General features: G+C 39.9%; 2 protein-coding genes and 1 long non-coding RNA gene across 3 annotated transcripts; 2 read left to right on the forward strand and 1 right to left on the reverse strand.

Moving 5' to 3' along the window:
• The first annotated feature begins 1,627 nt into the window (after positions 1–1,627).
• LOC108886855 (cyclin-dependent kinase-like 1) lies at positions 1,628–7,010 on the forward strand. Its single transcript, XM_051067140.1, has 10 exons — positions 1,628–1,800; positions 2,020–2,214; positions 2,632–2,816; positions 2,917–3,029; positions 3,131–3,270; positions 3,787–3,875; positions 4,005–4,379; positions 6,191–6,284; positions 6,368–6,521; positions 6,883–7,010. Exons 1-10 carry the CDS (start codon positions 1,633–1,635, stop codon positions 7,008–7,010), a joined length of 1,641 nt encoding a protein of 546 aa, XP_050923097.1. The 5' UTR covers positions 1,628–1,632.
• Positions 7,011–11,828: 4,818 nt separating this feature from the next.
• Positions 11,829–23,110, reverse strand: LOC108886840 (broad substrate specificity ATP-binding cassette transporter ABCG2). Its single transcript, XM_018681907.2, has 19 exons — positions 22,952–23,110; positions 22,087–22,172; positions 21,858–21,988; positions 18,975–19,034; positions 18,532–18,646; positions 18,152–18,304; positions 15,969–16,126; positions 15,718–15,820; positions 15,525–15,573; positions 15,343–15,435; positions 14,952–15,062; positions 14,455–14,600; positions 14,226–14,308; positions 14,019–14,108; positions 13,670–13,794; positions 13,423–13,577; positions 12,812–12,901; positions 12,562–12,638; positions 11,829–12,441 (listed from the first exon to the last, which is right to left on the reverse strand). The coding sequence occupies exons 2-19, from the start codon at positions 22,120–22,122 to the stop codon at positions 12,294–12,296; spliced, it is 1,923 nt and encodes a 640-aa protein (XP_018537423.1). The 5' UTR covers positions 22,123–22,172; positions 22,952–23,110; the 3' UTR covers positions 11,829–12,293.
• Positions 16,133–18,139, forward strand: LOC108886842 (uncharacterized). Its single transcript, XR_001961505.2, has 3 exons — positions 16,133–16,830; positions 16,903–16,952; positions 17,666–18,139. It is a non-coding gene; the product is annotated as an uncharacterized LOC108886842 (long non-coding RNA).
• Positions 23,111–25,255: the final 2,145 nt, after the last annotated feature.

A 25,255-nucleotide genomic window follows, 5' to 3' on the forward strand; every position in this document is an offset into this window, starting at 1 on the left:
ACAATATTCGACAGTAATTTTGCCTATTTGCTTTGCTATTGAAAATCATATTGCACAACTTAAACTCTTATAATTTTGTAAAATTCTGTTCTTTTTGTAATCCACTCACCTGTGTTATGCCAGCTGGACATTACAATGAATTGCACAAATGCATGTATAATATGTTTGTGAGTGAGATACACAAGAGTCCAAAGGTGCTTTGCAGGTAATAAAACACATCATGAACAATAGAAACCATTATCTTATGTGCACAGGATAATATGCAGATTTGCTCAAACAACTACTTCTGTCATTTTTCTTGGAAGGACAGTCTCTTTTAAACTGATCCAGTGGGCTCTTTGGTTATAACTGGGGGTACAGTGATAACTCCTCATCTATGGTATAAACGAGCTTTGACTGGCAGATAGAATGATGTCAGTTTAAGTTAAGAGCAGAGATGGAAAAAGTGCAGTACACTAAAGACAACAGTAGGTGTCGGTACAGAGCTTCTGTCAGTGTGGTCATGTATGGCTGAGCTGAATGGAGCAGATCCACTACTTGTTTTTATTTGACCTTTTCTGTTACAGCCTTAAAATAACATGACTTCGCATAAAATGAGCAGTTCACATAGAACATGGCTGACACGATCTCTCTCTCTCTCTCTCTCTCTCTCTCTCTCTCTTTCTGACGTAAAGTTCTATTTTACTTACGTAACGTTCTGTCCAGGGGTAGTTCTAGCTCCCTTCGTGGAGCATGGCGGGAGGCGTTACTGTGGCAACGTTTTGGGGTGGCAGCATGTAAATGCCACTTACACACACACACACATATACCCAGGCACAGAGTCAAGTTATCTTCTCCGGTGACACACACAGACACACACGTACACAAAACATTACTCCAGTGTTTACGTTGATAACAGAAGCTCATCGCGCCGATTAAAGCGTTAAAAGGTTAGTGTGACCGTGTGTGTTAAAACAGCTCGCCTGAACTTTACTGACATTAATGTTGTTTATGTTCTGTAGTATCTCGGTAACATTACTGTGATACTCCAGACCACTGCAGGCGTTTTAATGTCCATATTAGCACTGGGAAGGTCTTTATCCATAGGCTTGTAATGTAATGTAACATGAAGTAAGTTTATGGTGATCTCATTGTATGTTTAACTGCCACAACACGTGGAATATTCCAGTAATGGAACTAATTTACACCTTGAACAGGTACAGCAGTATTTACAACACTGTTTACACAGTAATGATGATCTAATATGTAAGATCCTGTGCTTTCTTATTTACTTTCTTATTGTTTGTTTTTTACAAAACTTTTTTGTTTTTTCTTTCTTTTTACTACTGTATCTGTTTCTCACACGTTTTGTTGTTTTACATGACTTGTATTACTTTCTTGTAACGCTCCTTTTTCTTTCTCTGTCCAATATTTTTTTTTTATATTTCTTATTTCAAGTGCCAGATTAAGATTATTAACATTAGATACTTAAATATAGCAGAAATAATAGGTTTGTAACATGTATTTTGAATGATATTAGTGCTGTGTTGTTAGAATTTTATTTATTTATTTTAAAAAGGGCAATATCCTCTCATCTTAATTGTTTCAAGAAAATGGGATCTCTTCTTCTCACCCTCCAGTGTATAGAATGTCATGGAGCGTTACGAGTCTCTGGGTCTGGTTGGGGAGGGCAGTTACGGAACTGTGCTGAAGTGTCGTCACCGAGACTCTGGCCGCCTCGTTGCCATCAAGAAGTTTGTGGACTCTGACGATGACAAGACAGTGAAGAAGATCGCCCTGAGGGAGATCAGGCTGCTCAGGGTACCTGTCAATCAGTCCATCAGCCAACCAGTCAATCAGTCTCTCAATCAGTCAGTCAATGAGTCACTGAGCATCGCGTGGTCTGTATGGACCTGAAACCTGAGTGAAGCAAAACACAAAAGCAACCTGTCAATCACAAGACAAATACAACCCAAAACAACTCCTATTCTTACATTTAGTAATGCTTATTTCTCCGTTCTCATCTTTCTAACCATAAAGCAACTGCGTCACAGCAACCTGGTGAACCTTCTGGAAGTGTGGAAGCGTCGACGCCGCTGGTATCTGGTCTTTGAGTTTGTCGAGCGGACACTCCTGGATGATTTGGAGCAAAACCCAAGTGGACTCAACCTGAACACCAGTCGTCAATACCTGTACCAGATCTTACGAGCTGCAGCCTTCTGCCACCAGCAAAATGTGAGGACACACAGTGAACCATTCCCCCAAACAACTGAAGTCCAAAACAGGCCTTAGACTCTTGGGTCTTTATAAGTATAGGTCAGGTCAGATTTACTTCATTGCTGGTTTCATGTCTGTGTAAATAAGTTGACTCAACATATTTGCATGACTTGACTCTAGAAACTCAATTTATTTTTGTCATTTTTCTACAGTCTGAAGTAAATTAAGAAAGGCACACGTTTTATCTCACACTGAAATGTTTTTAACTAGTCTTTGCCTCACTTTGCAATGCTCTCCACACCAATTCATGCTCTTTCATTTCTTGCAAGAACAAAATCAGTCAGATGGATCAGAAATGAAATGATCAGTTACCATTTAGAAACAGAGAATAGAGTGAGTAGACTTTGGTACTTTCTTTGTCTCTTTCTCTCACAGATCATCCACCGTGACATTAAACCAGAGAACATCCTCATTTCTCATGGGGACGTGGTCAAGCTATGTGATTTTGGCTTTGCCCGCACCGTGGCATCACCTGCTGAGGGCGGCGTCTACACCGACTACGTTGCCACTCGCTGGTACAGAGCCCCTGAACTGCTGGTTGGAGACATTAAATATGGAAAGTAAGTGTTTATCTGTAGACCCTTGGGTGTTAGCTCTAGGTTGTCTATTGAAAAACGTGTTAACAGGTGTGTGTGTGTTTATGTGTGTGTGTGTCTGTAGGCCAGTAGATGTGTGGGCTATAGGTTGTCTGTCATTAGAAATGTTAACAGGTCAGCCTTTGTTTCCTGGAGACTCTGACCTTGACCAAATTTACCACATCGTCAGGTGTTTTGGTAAGGACACACAGAAAAAAACATTTGTAAAATATGTTAAATATCCTCTTTTAACTCACTCAACACAATTATACTCTGTTTCTCTTTTGTTTCTACTATAGGTAACCTGACAACTCATCACCAGGAGTTGTTCTACAGGAATCCTGTCTTTTCTGGAGTCAAATTGCCAGAATGTCATAGCCAAATCCCACTGCAGCAGCGTTTCCCTACCATCACATCCACTGCCCTAGACCTGGCACAGGTACAGTTTAGTTAGTATATAAAGTTAGAGCATGACAATGAAACTTTTGCTGAGCACTGGAAACAGCAGCCTACAGGGCAATGGCACATTAAATTCTGTTTAACTCCAAGCACGCGCGGTAAAAGAAACAACAACAACAAAAAAAAAAGTGCAGTAACAAGGCCAAAAACAACAGTTACCACAGCAGTTGTGTGCTAAAAGGTAGTTGCTAGCAGCTAGCTTAACACTGTCTAAGTGACTTGCAAAAGTGAAGGGTCCTCCTTTTGCAAGGGTGACAACTCAAGCTACGGCAACAGGGAGTAAGTGATTTGACCAAAATGTTCCATTAACGTTACAATTCACAGTTAGCCATGTTGATATTGGTTACAAATACAGTCTGAGGGCTGGTGGTCTGGATCTTAGGTCTGTTGATTGTACGGCAGGATGCATTTTGATAAGCTAACGAATGAGTCATTCTCACTTCAACCAAATTAAGACATATCAGAATCAGTAATACCTTTCTTTGCTCCCTATCAGAGCTGTCTCCAGGTGGATCCAGAAAGACGCACTCAATGTTCAGAACTGCTAGAACATCCTCTGTTCACGCAAGACTCTTTCCATATCAGGTATCTCTGTGTGTTTTTTCCATTTAACAAACAGTTTTAACAATTGCCATGGGTATTGCATTCCCAACATGAGCCTCTAAAATAAATTTACTAAGCTGCTGCATCTACTGTATCTATGTATCTATGCAGGTTTTTGAATGAGCTGAATGCTAAGATCCAAAAGGACCACAGAGAAAACTCTACCCTCCCCAAAATAACCAAAATCCCAAGACGAGAAACGGTTGAAGGGAATGAGAAAAACCAGAGAGGCAAAGACAAGAAGCTATTGGAAGATGTGGATGAAAAAGCTAAGAAGGAAAAAGAGAAAAAAGAAAAGAAGGAAGAAGAGAAGATGGAGAAGACAAAAGGAAAGCAGGCTTCAAAGCTTTCTAGAACTATTCGGAATACCTCAGAACCTTTCATGTCCACCAAACAGTCCAAGACATTAGGTGCTAAGGTAATCAACGGTGCAGTGAAGGGTTCAGTGGCCATGCAAAGTAAACCAGAAAAAGTCACCAGTGCAGGGTTAAGGAAGGAAATTGAGATTTCAAAATCAGCTAAAACCCTTACTTCTGATTCATCAGAAGGTACCCAGACTGTAACAGGTCTGAAGGACAATAACACAGTGGCAGCTAAATCTAAACATGGGAGAGTTTCTTCTCCAGAGCCGAGGGAAGACAATTTAAAAAGTACAAAGAATACAAAAGATATAGATTACACAAAAGTTCCCAAATTGATTAAAAGCTCCACCACTGGCGAACCAAATGTGGGTTCATCTTCAAAAGCCTCTTTGGAATCAGTTATCAATCAAACAGAAACCAGCCTGGTGCATCAGCCATCAAGCAGTGACCACACTAAGGTCACTACCCTAACTTTACCTTCTTTCACTAAGCCATGCCAGACAACTACTACTTCAAAGCATCAGACCAATCTTTTGACTCCGGAGCAAAGGACATCTGAATATTCAAAAGTCTTACCCTCAAAGCCCAAGCCATCTAAAACTACCTCAAACTCTGGCCCAGAAATACCCAAAAGCCACATGTCTTTGTCTATGAACCTGTCAGAGACTTTTACCACAGATTTTTCAACACAGTCCTTTACACCCTTTGTAGAATCCAGTCAAACACACAGCACTACAACATTACCTAAAGGAATTTCAAATCCAAAGTTGTCCAAAACTGGCTTGACTTCTGTTGCTAAACCAACAAAAGACACCTGCATGTGCACCCAGCTAAACCTTCAAAGGGCCTTCCAAAAGATAGGGAACTTACAGAAGTATCAACTGAGGATAGTTTTAATACTTCATACAAGGTTCTCAAGGAGGATCATGGAGACTTGAAGATGAGCTCAGCGACAAAAACAGCAGGATGCCATTATAACATGCCATTATCTAATGCCTCTGGAAAAGATCTCAAGGAGGATTCTGAATCTTCTGATCCCTCTACTATCCAACAGCAGAGCACTTCCAAATCCAAGATAATTCCAGAATCCAGAACAACCTCAAACACCTTACTAAGTGAAATCCCTAAAACCAACACACCAGCAGGGACCACAATTCCTAAAACCCTGAAAGTCTCAGATAAAGAGAACAGGGAAGATTTAGCACTTTCTGTGTCCATCAGTGCCACAACTAACTCTTTAATAAATCAAACCTCAAAGGTTTCTGGAACCTCAAATAACAAGCAAAAGAACAGCAGTGAAGTTGAATCTGATGTAAAATCCATGAAACGCCCAGACTCCAAATTTCAAGTAAAGCTTGCATCTCCTAGCAACCACGCCACATCTACTACAACAATGACCCTAAAGACAACTACATTTCCTACAGAGGTGAGAAGGAAAAGTGACAACTCAGAAAGGAATGACACAGTGAATATATCCACTGTCGCAGATTCGACTTTGATGCCTTCTACAGCAAGTCAAGATCATAGAGCTTCAAAGAGAGGCTTTGTCCTACACATGGACACTACAGACCTTAATGGGTTTGATTTCACTGCGCTCCCTCCTTCTCCACCTCCTCCACCTCCTCCTCCCTCCTCCACTCCTCTCCCCCTCCCTTCTTCCTCCATCCCTTCCATCTGCGTCGCCAGTTCGAACAGCCCCGTCAGTGATCACCTTACCCTGGGGGCAGGTTTCTATCCTGGGAACCACAGCCTTAGGTAATAAAGTTCTCACAATTCATTACACCAAGCATGAATTGTCAGACCCTGACCAAGTCAGAATTCTAAAAAAAATTCTGAATTCTAACAATTTTTTCTCAAATCCATTTTTCACGTGGCTCTAATCCTCTTCCCTAGTTTTGACAAATGTTAGGATTCTTTTCTGTGTGTTTATCACAGGAATACAGAGAAGCCAAAGCATCATGGTGGCATTTATAGTCGACTGGCTCAACAGTCTCTGTTGAGCCACATTACAGCATCAATACCAGCACAGGTAACAGTTGCATATGTTTTTCTTGTTTACAACAGAATCAAATAGAAAATGCCCTCTTACGTACAAAGTAACTCTCCCTTCAGGTGTCAGATAAGAGTCTGAACTGTGAGCGCTCCTTCCTCTCTGATCGCTGTAACTTTGGTAACAGTGGTGGTGTTTCAGTGGCCAAAAAGAAGTCAGACATCCATTTCCCAGATCTAAGAGGCTCAGTGCTACCAGAGCTTAGAGGACGAGATGGTACGCACAAAAACACAAAAACAGACCACATGCACAATTGCACAATTAAGTACTCCTGGGGCTCCATGGCAATGACAAGCATAGTTCGTAGTCCTTACTGTATCTCACTCTGTACATCAAACTAAACCCTCAGTCTGAAATATACATGAAAGTACCATCATCAGTCATCCAATAATTCATACCCAATGAACTAAAACATGCAAACTGTTAGTTGCATTATAATGTTCTATATATGTTCTGAGTGTTCTTTTGTGGTCAACATATGAACAGATGATCTAACTGTTTCTGAGTCACTCCATACATATTATTTATCTGATGTAACTGTTGAAATACAGTGATGATTTGTCCATTGTTTTCCCAGGAAAACACAACAAAAGCATCACCAAGGATCTGAGGAAAGACAAACTGCCAGTTCCTTCCATGTCTCCATCAGAACCACAGCAGCATGGACACAACAGTACCGCTAGACACCACACACACACATCCTAACACACCTGTTTTAATCTTCTCTGACTTTCTAAATGCAGATTTCTTCATTGGTATTTATCACAATCCTGTCTTTGCCTTAACTCAAAGACGTGTTGCATTTTTTATGATGTTCATTCATTTAGTGTTAGTGGCAGCTATATTTTAATATGAGGAACTAATTGTTCCATTTATACCATATCATTTGTGTCAAGTGTTAAACCAAGTAATTATGTAAATATGATAATGAAATTACTCGAGCATCTTTAGTCAAATGAGAGATAAATAATTAGTGAATGCGGTTAATCAAAAGATTTTAGGTTTATTTTATTATGTTACACCTTTTTAAAACATCAAACAGGTCATTCATATTAAGTATTTTTTAAATCACTGTTATACAAACAGCGCATTATTACAGGTGTTTTACAGGGAGATTATAAGAATAAAGAAGCTTTTTAAAAAGAGGATTTACAGTGTTGGTTGTGGTTTATAACCATGAAAAAGTGAACAGTGAACTCACATACTGTACATACAACAAAGTTTCCTCTATTATTTTAGTGCAAAATAATTAATATCTACAACATATAAAATACTCACTGATACTACAACAGTGATACAAGTAGCTACAACATGTGGTCTCTCATGCAGAACTGGTGTATTTGTTGCTAAATTTAGCTCATTTCCATCTCTCAGTTTTGCTTTAAAATAAAAATGTAAAAATGCCAAACAGAACATCTGTATGTTGTGATGTGATGTTAAGACTCATCACTGGAGTCCTCTGAAGAAAACAAACCTATGTTCCACCTGTTCCTGACCGTTCTCTTCAGTGGCGATGCCAGTACTTCATCGCTATCTGACGAAGACACGCCATGACCCCCATGAGACAGAAAACTGTTGAACCCTGGGAGAGGACCAGCTGCGTGTCCTCTGCTGTTGGTCAGGAGGTGGTAGAGGAGGCTGGCAGCAGGGTTGGAGTGGCTGTTGATGATTGGTCTCGATGGAGCTGGCTGTGGCCTGATTGGTGTTCTAGTGTCTTTGGTTTCTGGTTTCTTTGGTGGCAAATTGACAGCTGGCTTTTTAGTTGTTGCCACTACCTGCTGTAAAATTATACATTAGATAGAAAACAAGGGGGTGGGGCAGATTTATTTGTGATGCAAATACTTCATGTAAGGCAATGAAAAGTGGCGTGGTGACAGTGGTGGTGTTGTACTGGACATTATATTGAGCTGTGTTTCTAATATTCTGCCCCCTTCATATTTGCACATGGGGCGGTCAAAACGCTAGAAACACCCCCACAAACACACATAATTTAGACCTCTGTAAACCACAAATTTCTTAAACTTTTAATCTTATGTACAGGTACCTTCTTAGTAATGGGTGGTGCTGTTGTTGTCGTGGTGGTTGTGGTGATGGGGTCTGGTGTTGGAGCGGGGTATATCCTGCAGGTGTCCACAGCAGAACCATCGACCTCTGGAAGGTCAAAATCTGACATAACAGACTGAGCCCCAGCTGGTGGAAGGAAATTAGACGAGTGTTAATCCATTTTCTGCACTGAAGAATTAACATCTTTCACTGGCAAAATAAGGAGGAGGACAAATGAGAACAGAAAAATGTACTTTAAGTGTCAAAAGGAAAAGTATTCATTCTGCAGAAAAATAGCCCTGACATTATTAGATTATTGATAGTGATGCATTGATGTGTAAACAGCAGTTTCCTGTTGTAGCTGCTTAAGATGGAGCTGGTTTTAACTGTTTTATATAGTTAGTATAGTTAGTATTCTCAGTTTAGGGTTTGGGGACCTCCAAAGTCATGAGAAGGGAAGTCAGGAGATGATTAATGAGAAAAAAGAAAAAACAAAATGATGCTATAGAAATTTGTAGTCATTTGTACTTCCTCAAGTCCCAAACAGTTTGATTTGATTGAAGTGATCTGAGAAGTTTAGGATGGAAATGTCTCTCCTATCAACTCAATTTAGTAAATAACTCGTTTGAAACTAGCCAGCAGTCATAACTTAGGAAGAACTTTTCACAAAAACAAATGGATTTACCAGTAGCCAAAGTCAAGTGTTGTTATCTGTAACATTTTTGATCATAATAGTTTGAAATTGGATTCCTGTAATTTGTGATTTGGCATGTGCTGCCACTTCAGCCTGTTTACACTGTTCAACCTGTTACTTATCTGTGCCGAGGTCAACAGGTGCTGTTTTCTTCATGTGCCGCTATCTGATCTGTCAGTCTGTTTTGCATTTTTTATGACAACAGGTCTGAGGTGTGTTTTTCTTTTGTCCCAGTCTGTTGTTTGCTGCAAAGCTGCCCTGAAAACAACACGCTACACACAAGCTTTGTTCCAAAACAATCACAGAGGTCCAGTTAAAAATGGGTTACTAGTCGGTTAAGTTTCTTCAGATCAAAATGAGCGTGTTTGTACTCACCATGAGTCAAGTCGATGCTCTGAACTCTGAGGAGGAAGAGGAGGAGGAAGGAGATGGACAAAGCTGCCAACCTGCAGGCCATGACTTTAGATAGAGACAGATTAAAGAAGTGTTGAAGGAGGACAGACTGTAGACTGACTGAAGAAGACCTGCGATAAGGAAGGTGATGCAGTTTTTAAAAAAATTGAGGGAAGGACTGAAGAGGGAGGAGAGACTGTGAAGTCTAGACTATAAAGTTTTCTCAGGGCGGATCTGACAGGGTTTGTGGTTCTGAGTTGCAACAGAGTAAAACCCTGTTAATCCTTGTTGCTTTTTTGAACTTAATTCTGTCGATGAAGGTTTACAGAGCAACACCCCAATAAGGCCCTGCTTCACAGTAACACAGACGGTTCATACTGTGTTCACTATTTTCTATTGCTGCAAATAATTTTCCTGCTTTTATTGGTATTTTTTTATTCTTTATTCATCTAGTTTTTCCAACCAGATATTATAAACCGAGTCTTGTTGAGTTCTTTCCGATAAGTATGCTGCAACAAGAAACTGAGAGTAAAAGCCACAAACCTCTGCTCCATGAAATCAGTTTTACTTACGTGAATCTCCCTTATTATGAAATCTTCATGTTTTGATAACAATGTTGGTTCATCAGGGACCGCTAAAGCTGGAGTGATGTGGTTCCATGTGGCTGATTGGTGCAGACTATTTTGCTGATTTATCGATGAATTAACGTGGTGGAGGGATTTGTGTTTCCCTTGGTGACCCTGGGAGCTGTGTTGGTGGGGGCAGTGGTTGTTAATGCTAGTGTTGGCTACATAGTGATTGCAAGAACTTACATATAGCACCTTTAATGTGTTATATCATCAATATGAAGGACTCTCTCTTGATGTCAGTGTTTTGACTGCAGCTTCTCATTACCTTCACTGGATGAGTCAGAATCAGCTGTTTGGACAGGCTCGGCTTTTCTCACCTTGACATCAGTTGTTATGGAGAGAGACCCGGAGTTTCCCCGTCATGTTTTCTAATCCCTGTTACTGTCTCTTACCAAACCTCATAACAGCAGCTTGTGTAATTTTATTCCGGCAGAGAGATCAGTGAAGCATTCGTTTGATAATTCTCCAAGCACATAATGTTGATATAGTATGATGCAAAGAGAAATCATCATCACGTTGTGGCTTAGTTTGTCTAGGGTACAGTCTGGACTTTACCTTTCTACAAAAGCGAAGGTGGGAAGTAAGATACAGAGAAATAAATAAGTACATTTTCTCAAGTACTGTACTTAAGTGCAATTTTTATCTGAGTATTTCTATTTTATGCTTCTTGTATTTCAAATTCATTTCCTCCACAACTTGCTTGACAGCTTAACTCACTAATCTGCTTTTTATTCTTATTTCATTCTTACTTTATTTAGTCTGGTTTTTTGCTTTCATGGGATGATTGTCAGTGCTGTTTTTGTGTGATAAAGCTCCATCTCTTGTTTTAATTTCTGTCGATAAACCTGCTTCTCTTTGTTGTCTCAGCTGTCGGTTCAGTGCCTTGCTTGAAGGCACATTAAACTGCTCATGGAAACAGTTACTCATTCACTCCCCACACAACGATTTTCCCCCGACACACACACACCAACACAAAGGTGTGTGTCTGACTCTACCTGTATCCCTCCAGCCTTTACTCGCATTACTCAACTGGAACTAGAGATTTCCCAACATCACACACACACACATTCATGCTGTGGCTGTTTATAGCTGTGGTTGCTATGGAAGCGAGTGTCTGCTTACATGCACACACCTACTGTACAATCAGTGTGTATATGCGTTTGTGTCATCGTGTATGTGAGTGTGTTCATCATCCTCTCCCATTATCTTGTCTAATCTAAACAAAAGGCATATTGTCTTTTTTACCTGTGCTGTTATTTGTAACACAATGAAATGTCTTTTTAAGCAGATATAAAGACATTTATATTAGACATGTTATATTGTAATTGCTGTATTTATTGTCATTCATTATCTGTTTATACAGCAGCCTTCACTTGTGGGTATCCAGAAGGAATTATAGTTGTTGCCAGTTGCTTTAGTAAACACTTATATCTGCTTAGTGTGTGCAGTAAAGTCTTTATTAAAGGATCAGTGTGTAACATTTACAGGGACCTATCGGCTGAAATGGGATATAATACAACTAAGTATGTTTTTATTAGTGTATAATCACCTAAAACTAATAATGGTTGTGTTTTCATTTGCTTAGAATGAGCCATTTATATCTACATAGTGGGTGGGTCCTTTTCCATGGAGTCCGCCATGTTTCTACAGTAGCCCAGAACGGACAAACTTGTTAAAGAATACAAAGAGACTAGAATACAATATCTAACATATTCATATTTGACTGCCAGAGAGGTAAATTATAAAAATGAACAGAGCTGAGAGTGAAAACACTAACTCAGTATTTTATTTTGTAAAACTTCAAAAATATAAAATTCTTTATGTGTGAAAAAAATTGTTTTCTTTGGCTCTGAACTTTAAAGTGCAAAAATCAGAATACAGTCTATCATGAGTAAACACAATACTGTGCTACAGTGTTAGTAAGGATTGAATAAATTATATATAAAGAACTTCTCTTGAACATCTCCATAAACAACATATAATTTTACAAACAAATGATCAGTATTAGAGCTGGAAGATTTCTGGCTCTTATTTTGTCACATGAATCAACTGTAAATGAAAATGAACCGTTGTGATAAAAAATAAACACAGATCTGTTAAAAAAAAAAGAGGAAGATGTACAACCATGGCTACAGTACCTCCAGCTGCACATACATTTAAACTGCAGAGTTTCCAATCACAAGCCTGTGTCTTAAATTACATCACAATGATGATGATGATGTTGAAGGTCTAGGTGAACTTCCTGATGAAGCGCAGTTTGAGGTAAGTGATGGCGAGGAAGCAGATGGTCATGGCGCCCAGGGCCACATGGTTCTGCCAGAAGCCCCAGGTGGAGTAATCCACGCCCTGCTCCGTCAGAAACTCCTCCCCTGTGCAACTGGAAGCGCGACACAAAGGTCCCTCAGTAACCAAATAACAGACCAGATCATTGACTGAGATACTAAACCGTTACATGATGTCACTATCTTGTTCATGTGTGTGTGTCAGTGTTTCTTACGCGATTCCAGGTGGAATGAAACTGGTATTTAAATCCTGACAGAACTTCAGCCCAGTAAACTCATTAACCTGCAAAGCCTGGAGAGACAAAGGTACATTAACATTATCATCATACTTAACAACTCCAGTTGTACTTTCAAAATATGTTTTTACATTTCCTGAAATTGTGTTAACACTTAGCTTCTTTTTCAAGTGTTTGGAGCACCACCAGAGAACTGAAACTGAAGGCAGATGTGGGTGTGTGTACTTACACTGAGGCCATATCTTGGTATACTGAGGTATTTTAACCAAGCGAGCCAGCTGACAATGGAGGGAAGATTCACCAACAATCCTGCAAAGATCTGCAGAAATAAGAGAGAGGTTTACACATACTGTATTAAAGGCATTTATTTATTCAGCTCAATATACATTTGAGGTGCTGCTGCCAACATGAAGCATCCCAATCGCCCCCTGGTGGCTAACCGCAGTATAGGTCATAAACAAAAACATCAAAGTACATGCTAAATATATTTTTCCCAAAGACAGTCTCTGACAATTAGATAGTTCTACTTATCTGATGTATGTTCAAGTGTTTGTTTTACTGATAAGTTTGATTTTAATTAGTTATTTGAAGCTATAACAAGTAGGTAAAATGTTATGATTGACAACTGTGATGGATTTGTGATTGGTCAGGAGCAGGACCTCACTATTGTGACTCCACCAGCCAATCAACACTGAGCAGACTCTAGTTCCAAATGTCTATGGTCAATAGTCAAATGGTCAATGTGCAAACTGAGAATGTTGTTGAAACCTGTTGTTCAATGGAAAGTAGCTAGAGCTATGTGTGTTTGTGCTGCTGTCTGTTGATGTGCGTGTTCGTCACCATCATGAAGACACAGGCGATGGTCATGAAGATGTTGGCGATGGCCACCACCGTCTGGTCGGCTGAGATGGCCAGAGCCATGGAGGTGGCCGTGTAGGCGACCAGCATGACGGTAAACATGAAGAGGAAGAAGGCATCAGCGGTGGGCTTCAGACCTGCACAAACACACAAAATGTACAGTGTGATATACAATAGACACAACAGCAGCAGGAAGCTCTTCAGATTTTATTACAACGTGTCTATTCACCGATCATGAAGTACGCTACGCAGGTGAAGACAATGGCAGGGATGGTCCTCAATGTGATAATGTCAGAGAGGATCTTAGACAGGAAGTAGACAGACAACCTGTAGTAACCGCTGATATACTCGTGACTGTAGAGAGCGAAAAACATAATTAAACCTGATCTGTACCAGGCAACAGTGAGATTTAGCTGTATTATCATATCAAAAGCAGTTAGAGGTATTCATAGGCATATTTCTGAACTTTGGACAGGGCCAGGCTAGTTATTTTCTTTTTCTTTTTTTTAAGTGTTATACTTTAATACTTCATACAATACTATGTTCTCATAATTTGTATGTTTGTTTGTCACACCCACATGAAGAGTTTCCTCTCAGAGATGAAGAGTTCAGCAGATGACAGAGAGCTGAAACACTGATTCACTGTGATGAAGAAGAGAGCACCAAACCTGAAAACACAATAACAATCTGATCAGTGCACTACAATTTGAGAATATTGTAATGTAATATTTATACTACTACCACTGTAAGTAGTAGTGACAATTGAATAGAATAGAATAGAGTACCTGTTCTGCATTCCACTCTGATTGTCCTGGACGTCAAAGAAAATGGCTCCTACGACCAGAGCGAGGAACAAGGTAACTGCTACCTAATCAGAATAAAAACACAGTAATTATAGTGAATGTTGGAGCCAGAGGTCAAGTATCTGAGGTTGAAGTTCCTGTAATGGGCAATATGCTGCTCCAGCATTTCAATGTCAGGCCCTATTTTAACAGTTCTGCACTGTGTTCTTACCTGAGCGACAGAAGTCTGAGGGTTGAGCATGAGGTTGCGGAATGTTCTCTTGAGAACCCATCTGAACTGGGTCAGAAAGCTGGTGTTGTACGTGATGGTTCTGGAGGGAGCAGTGGTAGCTGCCTGCTTACCCTGAACTATCCTCTCTGAAAGAAGATATGGTGACAGAACCAGAGTTTTCAACTCTTCTTCATAAAGTTATGTCTTGGAAGTTCAGAATTCTACACATTTTGTTGCACATATGACCAATGAAATTGAGATGAAATTACCAAGGAGAGTTTTATGTTTTCTTTTATAAGTTGTAAGTGAGGTACACATTGACAGATGTAAATGGAGATGTTCCAAAGAGTCTATGGACATACGGACTAAATCATTTGCCCCCACACTCTGGAACATCCTGGAAGGTTCCGGAATCTTCCAGATTGCTCCAGAACTTTCTGGAATGTTCCGGAACCTTCATTTACATCTGATCAGACTCTATGGTTTTTAGTACACACCCAGCTCTGCTTTGGTCTGTTTGTAGTAGTTACAGTTTCTGTACTCCTCCACCAGTTTGTCCTCAATCCCTCGTTTGGACACTGACACTGAATCTGAGTCTGGATCCAGATCTGCACAAAGAAAGACACTCTCAGAAACATCAAAAAAATTTAAAAACCCACGTTATTTAACAAGTCAGACTTTTGCTCCATTACAGGTACTTTCAATATTTTGTACATTTTGTTGCTAATGTTATAGTTTTACTTGGCTAAAACTGTGACTAGAGAACTTTTACTTGTAATAGAGTATTTTTACAATGTGGTTTTGCTACTTTTACCTAAGTAAATGATTTGCATATTTCTTCCAACTCTGCCTTTTTGGTCGTCATAGAAACAAAGCCACATAACAAACCTTCCATGTTGCTGCAGGCGACTGCGGTCGAATCTCCGTTGATGACATCCAGGAAGAAATCAGCAGGGTTGTTGTGGGGCTCACAGGTGTGTCCTGGGAAACAAAGTTTCAAAGCCAGTTATTACCATTACCCTCACACCCTGCTGTGTCATATTGGATTAAAGTAAAACACAAGTTCTTACCGATGTCTGAGAAATACTCCAGTGCGTTCTGTGCTGGCCCATGATAAACCTGATGATGTTGAATATTGTGAAAACATACATGAATAAAGTCTATACACAACATAAACTGATGAGGTGAGAAGAGGATGTGAAGTAGCTTCACAGTGAAGAGGTTCTGAACATGAATCTGGTGAGAGTGTATCTATCTGTTGACCTGTTTGCCGGTGACCAGCAGGGTGAGACTGTCGAACAGGCGGTAGATGGAGTATCGAGGCTGGTGGATGGATAGGATGATGGTGCGACCGTGGTTCGCCATCCTGACAAGAACAGGAAGTGGAAGATTTTCACCCATAACGTCAAACACAGTTTCATCCCTGGTTTCTCTTTGGCTCACCTACAATCATTACAAATTGTTCAGTTGGCACCAGCCAGGTGTTTCCAGTGTGTGTTAGTGTGTGTTTGTACCGCTTGAGCAGCAGCAGCACAGAGTTGGCTGTGCTGGCGTCGAGGCCTGTGGTGGGCTCGTCCAGGAAGAGGACGGGCGGGTCGATGATCAGCTCCATGCCGATGTTCGTCCTCTTCCTCTCACCGCCAGAGATCCCACGAATCAGCTGAGTGCCCACCTGAACACAGACACAGAAGTTTGTGCCTCTATACTTACGAGGACCCTCACTGACATTAACTAACTTTCCCCTGTTTCTTCCATCTTACCTTCTGTTGCTTTCTTTTCTTTCTCTCTTTTATTTTATGTCTGTTTTTTTGTAACTTTCGCTTTCTTTCTCTCCAATAGGTCATCTGCACTCTTTGGCTGCAGTCCAATAGTCCTTTTTAATTAGGAGGGTTTCTGAGTGAAATGCCCACAGCCTTAGGCCCAGTCCCACTATTCTCCCTAAGGCCTCAACCCTGAAACCTCACAGACTTAACTGACATCACCAAGTAAGTGAGTCTAAATAGGAATGAGACAACATTTTAATTACCTTGTTACCTTGACAACGCCATATTTCCTACTATTGTGGGATTACAGAATGGACAAAATATAATTATCAAATAAATAACGTCCTTTAGTTTGTCATGCATTCCTCTGATATCATTTGTTTTTTAGTGGTCACCTGTGAGCATGTGTGCTTACATGTAAACTTTTGGTTGCTTTTTCCGTGCTTGTTTGTTTACCACTTCCGGGTTTCACCTGGTAACCCCATGTTTAACGTCACAACGCTAAAGCCTTTCACAGTTTGACAGAGGGAGAGCCCTCGTGGTTTAAACGGGAGCGCGCCTCCTCCTGAAAACGCCACGTGAACGTGCCATGAAAGCGACTCAACAAAGCCCGGTATGTAACGCCACATTTTAGTCATAAAACTTATGTTTACGCGCGAACGCTAATAAGCTGTTCTTTTATTAGAATCTCATCCGGGAACGTGAGGGAGGCCGCTGCTGTCGAGTGAGTTGTAGGTGAGTTGAAGCGAACGCTCTTTGCTAGTTTGTTGCTAATCAACGGTGCTTGCTGTTCAAGTCCAGATACTTTTCATTAAAAGTCAGTGGTTGGTTATGAGAATGATTTCGAACATCTCCGACGTACTTTGGCGCACATTGTATCATCGTGTTAATGTTCTGAAAACATCGCTGATCGCTGATGTAAAGCGCTGAAGTATTAAAGGAAGCATTGATTCATTCTGTTGACATTAAAATCAGGTTCAGTGGAGGTTATTCACTACAGTGAATATTAATGCAGCTGCAGTTTCAGTGAAGTGATTTAAATTGTTAAAATGTGCATGACCGCGATTAATCACGATTAATCGACGATTATCCAAAGTTTAACATATTAAAATGAAGTATGAAAAGCCTTAGAAGTGGTTATGTTACAATTAAAACGTGGTTTAAGAATATAAATCATTAATGTGTTAATGCTGAAATACCAACTGATGTTGTGATTTTTGGCCTTTTTACAAATTGGGAGTGGGGGGGGGCGTGATGATTAAACAACACGAAAATACACAGAAAACCTGTGTGTAAAGAGTTTAATTGACGATAAATAGCCTAATTCATGTGTTAATGCTGACATACTAAAGTGAAATTGAAGTTTATCTTAAGCTATTGGTTATACTGTACTTTAAGATGTTTTGAATGATGTTAGAGAATAATTTACTGTTCTTCACTTGGTGTAGAAGTAGTTCTTTGAACTACCAGTCAGATGTTGGAGGACTGAGTGATGGCGAGCCCAGTCTGTGAAACTGTAGACCATAATGGAGGCAGCTCGATTCACTCATTCGGACAGGAGGTAAGAGCATGTGCACACTAATAGCTATACTCAGGAAGCAGTAGGAGAACATTTAACACACACACACTTTACAAGAACAGGAACTGCACTCTTGAATCTTATTATTGATAACACTCTATTTTACGCCTCTGCACTGTCGATGGCCTTGGCTGGAGGCATTATGTTTTCTGGTTGTCTGTCTGTTCGTCCATCTCATTCTCCATATTCATGTTCGTCCATATTCAGGTTAGAATTTGGTGGTCAAAGGTCACTGTAACCTCACAAAACTTATATCTTAAAATCATTTTTGAAGGTAACTTTCTTTAATTGTTTTCTTTGATGCAGTCCTCTTTCCTCCTTTCTCACTCCCTCTGTTTTTACTTTCCGTCCTCACCCGTGAGTCGGCCACTCGGCCCAGTCCCAGCTCCTGGATCAGTTTGTTGACTTTCTGCTCTTTCTCCTCCTGAGACACAGTCGATGGGAGGCGCAGCGCTGCCGAGAAGGTGAAGTTTTCTCTGACTGTCAGAGTCCCCATCACCACGTCGTCCTGTAGGAAAAAAAAAAAAATCGAGATTAAAACAGTTGTTGCTGCCGGATGATGGTGTGGCCTCTGACCTTAGTTTTTCTAAAATAATTTGATATACTGTAAGTGACTGAAACAGACTTGGAAAAAGGTTGGTTCCATTGTGTGCACACTCTTCCTGCCTGGACCAGGAAACTCTCCTGAATCAAAGCTGGCCACTGTAGGTCTGGCTTCCTGCCTGTCTCACCCACCTGCACCACGTATCCAGACAGACACTTAAAGTTTGGAGGCTGCGGAGCTCCGTTGATCAGGACTTCTCCCGACAGGCCTGCAGGGTCCTTCCTGGCCGCCAAGACATCCAGGAACCTAAACAAAGAACCGTTCCCGTTAACAAGTCTGACTTGAACTTCAGTATATTTACACATCAGCTCATCTCATTCATAAAGAAGCTGTACTGAGACATAAATTTGTGAGTCTGAAGTGACCATGACCTTTGACCAGCAAAATCTAATCAGTTCATCTTTGAGTCGAAGTGAACATTTGTGCCAGGTGTAATGAAACTCCATGAGGCTACTGTGAACTTGACCTTTGACCTTTTCACCTTTGACTGTCAACTTCTAGTGTGTTGCTAAAAAAAATTGTGACAAAGTGCAACACTAGTGTTAAGGCTTTTGACGAACAACACAACACTCACGATGATTTGCCGCTTCCCGTTGCTCCCATGATGGCGTTCAGCCCCGGTTTCATGAGCCCACTGAGAGAGAAAAAGAGTCATATTTTCATATGAATCATATTTGATTATTCTGTCATATGTACAACCGTGGCTCACTGTGTTAGCATGTGACCATAGTTTCTCTGTTCGTTTCTAATATTTTAAAGTGACGCTGCAGTTTCAGTTCTGTTTCTCTGAGGCGTTGTGTTGTCATATTTCTGAGGAACTGAGAGTGGTTTTTGTGGTTTTTCTTGAAATTTATTGATAGTTTTGGGTGTTGGTGACATTTTGCAACAGTTGATTCATCCTTTGGGGACAGGACTTCCCCTGGTCCAACATTTCAGTTCATTACTCAGCTAATTTCCTGATACTCATGTATTTTCAGTACTGTAATCATGATGCTACAGTTTTACTCTGCATCATAGATGATGGCTTTTTCTATCCACCTTTTAATCATACATTTTTTATTTTCTCCATTCGTCCTTTTGAACAAACTGAAAGAGTTTGGGTTTTTTTTCAGCAAGCTGAGTTATTAGTGACAGTTTTTAAAGTATAGTTGGGGAATATTTTTATGCCTTTAATCAGAGATTTCTGATGACAGAAGTAAAAAAATGACTATGGTCACTTTTTGTTGTAACTATTAAGAAACCTTTTGTCTTGTTGCTGATTCAGACAAACACAAGGAGACAACTTCCCTCAACAACAGTCAGATCATGAGTCAGAAAATTTCATAAAACATGACACAGTAAAACTGTGATGCTGCAGATTTTTCCCAGTTTTTTCTTGCATGTCTTTTTTTATACCCGTGACATTCTTGCTTCCTTTCCATGATACCGTCCTTGTCTTTTTTTATCCATTTTAAGTATTTCTTTCTCTATCTTTCCATTTTCTCCTCTTATTTTTTTTAAAAATCTCCAGTTTCTTTCTCTCTTTACTTCCATATATTTGTTTTGTTTTTCAAGTGATAAAATCACAAGGCTCAGAAGCTTACAATTCACACGTGAATATCAATACAGTATATAACAAAAACCTCTAAACTTTCTGTTACTGTTTCCAGCAGAGAAAGATAAAGTTGAAAAGCAAATCCTAAATCTTCTCACCAGCTCAATATGAGAAAAGGGAAGAGAAAGTGAAGAGAAACCAGAGCTGAGTTCACTCACCTCCTTATATTTAACCCACATATGCAAACCAAATGTTTAACTTCCTCCCTTCTCATGATAACAGACGAACAGATGCTCTTTTCAAACTGTTATCAGATATGGGACCCACAGTGAGCCACGGCTCCTTAGATTTCCTTTGTTTATTTTCTTATTCCAAAAATATTCTACATTAGCCGTATCCTACAATAAAGACTGTGTGGCTTTCCGAGCTACAGTGGTTGATTTCTCTAAAGCTAATGGTGAGATCATTCAGCGTACGATCGTAAATGGTGAATGTAAATAAACTCTGGGTTGGATAACAGTGAACGTGTCCGTTATGCAACCTGTCAGGAGAGTTAGCAGATGTTCTTCTCGCGTGAACAGATTAACTGAAGCAGTAAATCCTCCAGAGTCTCTATAACTCTCAGAGCAAGCTGCTATGACTAGAATTTACCTTTGACTTTGACTCAGACTGGTCAATGATTCACTGAACAATAAAATACCAGAGATACCACCCACTGTAAACCGTACGCATACACAATCATGCACAGTGCACTTTGACCAATTACATTTTTCATAACACAAATTCATAATCAAAGACTTTGGTCATTTTCATAACCAAGTGTAATCAAAGACTTTCATTGTCTATAGTCAGGTGTTGGTGTTTAAGATAAGATTAACTTCATTAAAACCCCAAATTTGTTTCAGCCTCAGAGTGAACAAAATGACCTGTGAATGATTTTTACATAATCAGTATTGAGTTTTCTGTACAAGTTGAACAAACCTCATTAAGAGATCTTTAATGCTGTATGTATGTAATGCCGAGTTGAAAGTCTGACCTGATGATGGCACTACATGAAAAGGCAGAGGATAACCAAAATTATTGCCATTCATCCTTAAGGGAATGTGAATGTTTGTACCATATTTCATGGTATCTTGGCAACATGGATACTAGTGGCAGAGTCCTTTCACTAAAACGTTGGCATTAAAAAAAGTCTGTAATAACTGTTGAGGCACTTCATTTTGGACTAAAGTGATGGACAGACTACCCGAAATTACCGTCTCCAGCGCCATGCTGCTGGAATGGCTAATGAATATGGAGAGACAGCTTAGATCTTTAATACTAAGTTCGCATTTCTTCAGGTTACTAGAATCCCAGAGCCGATATTTTTCTGTGAATTTAACACCATGAGCTTTCTCACTAAGTCTTGTTTCAAAGGTATGGAGGCAGTTCGACATCCTGCCGCTGTGTCTGTTTGTTGGTTTAAGCTGAGGGTCATTGTTTTCTAACAAGCTGCTGTTATGTATGTGTGGGCTGCAGAAGGAAAGTGGGAACCTGAGTCTCCTGAAACTTCCTTCCTTTGCCTCCAGACATGTGTGTATGTGTGTGTTTTGATCCAAGCGGGCCTTGTTCGTGTCACGTTGGCCTCCCAGGTGGACTCATGTCAGCACGTAGACAAACACAATAACTGCACATGTAGACCCTGCAGCAGATTATCGAATTCAGAACTCAAATGTCCAGTCGCCTGGAGGCTTAATCGGGCGTCTCCATCTTTGTGTTTAGGGACGTAGAGAAAGGGTTTCTTGAACTTTCGGTGGTGATGATGATTTCAATGTAATCACCAATATCAGTGAATTTGCTTGCAGGGCGAAATAAATCTGAGTTTGGTGATCCATCTCAATCCCCCCCAAGCTACAGTTTTACACACAGTAGTGTTCTACTCACTTGAGGTCAATGAGAATGTCTTTGGTTGTGGCCTTCTTCCGACAAAGACAGTTTCCTCCCTGTTTCACCTTGTAGTGAATATTGTGGAAGCTGACAGTGGCGCCATGCTGCTGCTGACCTGAATCTGCAGACTAAAAAACAAGTAATTCAACCCAAAACCAGAAATACACTGACATAGTTAAAAATGTCTGAGATTAGCATGGTGAGAGAAAGGATGGTAGGAAAGTACCTGGTGCTTTAAGGTGCCATTGAATGTGGGCTCCATCTCCTTTTGGGTTTCTGATATCCCCTACCTCTCTCAGCCTGAAGGCAAAACTTTGAAGAAACATTTTACTATTACTAAAACTTTTTATTGAAAGCTGAAGTCTTTTTTAAAACTATCTAAGATGATCTGTGCATTCTACTTATTTATTTTTGATGTCTTTTCCATCAGGTTACTTGTGAATTTATCCATTATTAAATCATAATTTTTACTCAGCTAAAAACAAAGAGGGATGAAGGAGTTTTGTAGCAAATTCTGTATTTTGTCAAACAGGAACCAGATGAAACCAGCTATCGGAACAAGCATTCCCATTATTTTCTTCACAAGCATGAGTTCTCCAAAATGTACAGTATTAGGAAAAGCAAATTAGCCTGCAGAAAGCGTTTTTAGGGTTTTATGTCTTTATATCACTTTTCCAAACAAAAAATGCAAGATCAGAATTATTAGGGAGTAAATTAAGCTGTGTCTTTGTCTGCGTTAGCATCCTAACGTTAGCAAACTCTGTGTTGGACATTTACGTGTCTTTTATAGTTCATTTCCAGAGTCAGCAGGATATTTAGCTATATATGACCTCCAGCATTCAACTTCCTCACTGAGCTTTTTCTTTAGTGTTTCACACTGGGAAACTAAAGTCAAATCTCCCATTGAAATCTCTTTGGATGACATTAGCAGCTAAATTTAAAATACACCTCCTACTTCTCTTCTGCAAACAATCCTGCTCAGTCAAAAACCCCAGTTTGAATTTCATGCAAATTAATCTCAACCAGAGCTGCTGACAGTTCAGATTTATTTTCATAAAAATACACAGATGATAACACTGTTGATCACTCACCTGCCGTAGACAGAAATCTGTGTGAATTCAGCTGCTGACGGACATCCAAACCACAGGACACTGACCAGGAGAGTGTGTGGACACAGTCTGCAGAGATCAATGTGTGTGTGAGAGAGAGCGAGAGAGAGAGAGAGAGCAGTTTGTTGAGTGTGCGTGTTACAAGCCCTGTTTTATGACTGGAGGCAGTGATAAGAGAAGCAGGGAGAAGGGCAGCTGACAGCTGACTCATGCTACTACTCTCTCTCAACACTGGAGCCTGCAGCCTTGAGGTTGTCATCTTTGGACCTAAACAGACCTGTTCTAGAGGAAGATGGACTAATCAATCTGATGAGTTTAGAAGCCATCAGAGTAGGTTTTTAAGTTGGAGTTGGACCAGGTTTAGAACTGGGAGGGGAATCAGAACTAGAGAGAATTAACTCAGAGCCAGGTTTAAAATTTGGACCGGTTTTAAGATTGAAATGGGTCTTAAAGTGTGAAGGTTCTAGGTCAAACTACCCCTAGATCAAGCCAGTTTCAAGACTTATTTGGTTGGGTTGAGGCACAAAAACTACTAGTTTAGGGAAAGTGTCTGGACATGGTTAAAAGACACCAGTACTGGCTGTTGTCAGTTGACAAGAAGCAAACCGCAATCTCCAGCGGCAAAGTCAGACACTTTGATGACCCAACAATACAAACTCCCTCTGAAAGAGTTCAGCATTTAAGCAAGCACAGCAGTTTTTCTGGTAACTGTATTTTCAACTGGTGATTCAGCAACTTTAATTGCATAACAACCTTTTCTTCTGCATGATACCACATTTCATCACAAAATATTTGTCTTGTGTTAGTCAAGAACACCTCTAAACAGAATCTAAATATACTTTCTGTATATTACCCTCTGGTGTTTTGTTGATAGAACCAAATTTCAGAGGCTCAGGTTTCAGGTTTGTTATTTGTGGTTGATTTGGAGTACTGTGGATATTTATGTGGATTTGAATTGAGTAGTTTGTTTGAATATTTCCCTGTTTCTGTCACATAGTCATGATCCAAACTTGGTAGTTCACCGACAATGTGGGGACTTGTGTTTATTCTGGAGACGTTTTCAGGATTTGGGGATTATAATTAGGTTCAAGGTCTCTATCTTTTTTTTCTTTATCAAAGTAAGGACTAAGTAATTGATATAGAGTCCCCTCAAGGATGAGACATCATCTATCTAATAGGAATCAGAATCACCTGTTGTGAATTGCAGCAGCTCCCTCTGCTGGTGAAATTACAGCACTGCACATCTCTGAATGCTCAATCTGCTAAGGTGGAAATTTTTGACTTAAATAAAAGACTATTTCCATTTCAGCCAGTTTCCTTCAATGTCATCAGTGTTATACATATAAGAAATATATTAGAGTTATTAATTGAAAGTGTGTTACCAGAGATAGTTAAAATGATTTTTGATATTGAACATTTTTGTGAAGCTTACTTGAAATGTTCGATGTGTGTCTACATCTACTTTATATTTAATATGCGTTAAATGAGCTCCATCTTGTGGTGACTAGTAGTAATAACAACAGGATTGGAACATAATTTTTTCTCAGTGTTTGGAACAAAATCTATTGATTTCTGAACCTTTTATATATTGGTAAATTACATTGATAATCATATATTCACACTCACACATTGCATCTTAATGTGGTTAAACATTTTTAATTTACACTGTGAGATTAGTGATCAAGTAGCTCAGTGTTGATACATGTGGCACAGTGTGTGTTTGTTCAGCCTTGTTGTTGGCCAGAAACAGCAGAGGCACACACACACTTACACTCACTGATTTCAAAACATATCCTGAAGGTCAACACACACACAGTCGGTCACAATTTTTTCTGGGTCAAGTACTAGTGTGTGTGTCACTGTGTCATGTGTCACCACATTAGCAGGTATTTTGTGTCACTGACACATATTTTTCTTTGCATGTCTCCGCGTGTTTTGCATCTTCAGCATCACTTTGTGGTCACGTGAAGCAATCTTAGGAATCTCAATAGTTTCTATATTTACCCACCAACATCTGAACGCCTAGTCACACATCAGGAGGGTGGGCCATTCCTCTGATGCTATTGGATGGCTGAGAGAGCAATCAGCTGTCAATCGATCAGGGGTAACTTTCCACAACAGCAACTCACTGATGGGTAATAGGTGTGGTAATAAGGCTGATAAGACGTATTTGACCTTAAGAAGTTCATGTGAAGCTGTTCATGTGCAGTTAAAAGTACCTAATCACTTGCACATTAACATGGTAGTGTTGTAAAGTAATCAAGTAAAGTAATGTAAAGTGTTGAA

This window comes from Lates calcarifer, unplaced genomic scaffold (assembly GCF_001640805.2).
Source record: "Lates calcarifer isolate ASB-BC8 unplaced genomic scaffold, TLL_Latcal_v3 _unitig_1152_quiver_589, whole genome shotgun sequence".
Lineage (NCBI taxonomy): Eukaryota > Metazoa > Chordata > Actinopteri > Centropomidae > Lates > Lates calcarifer.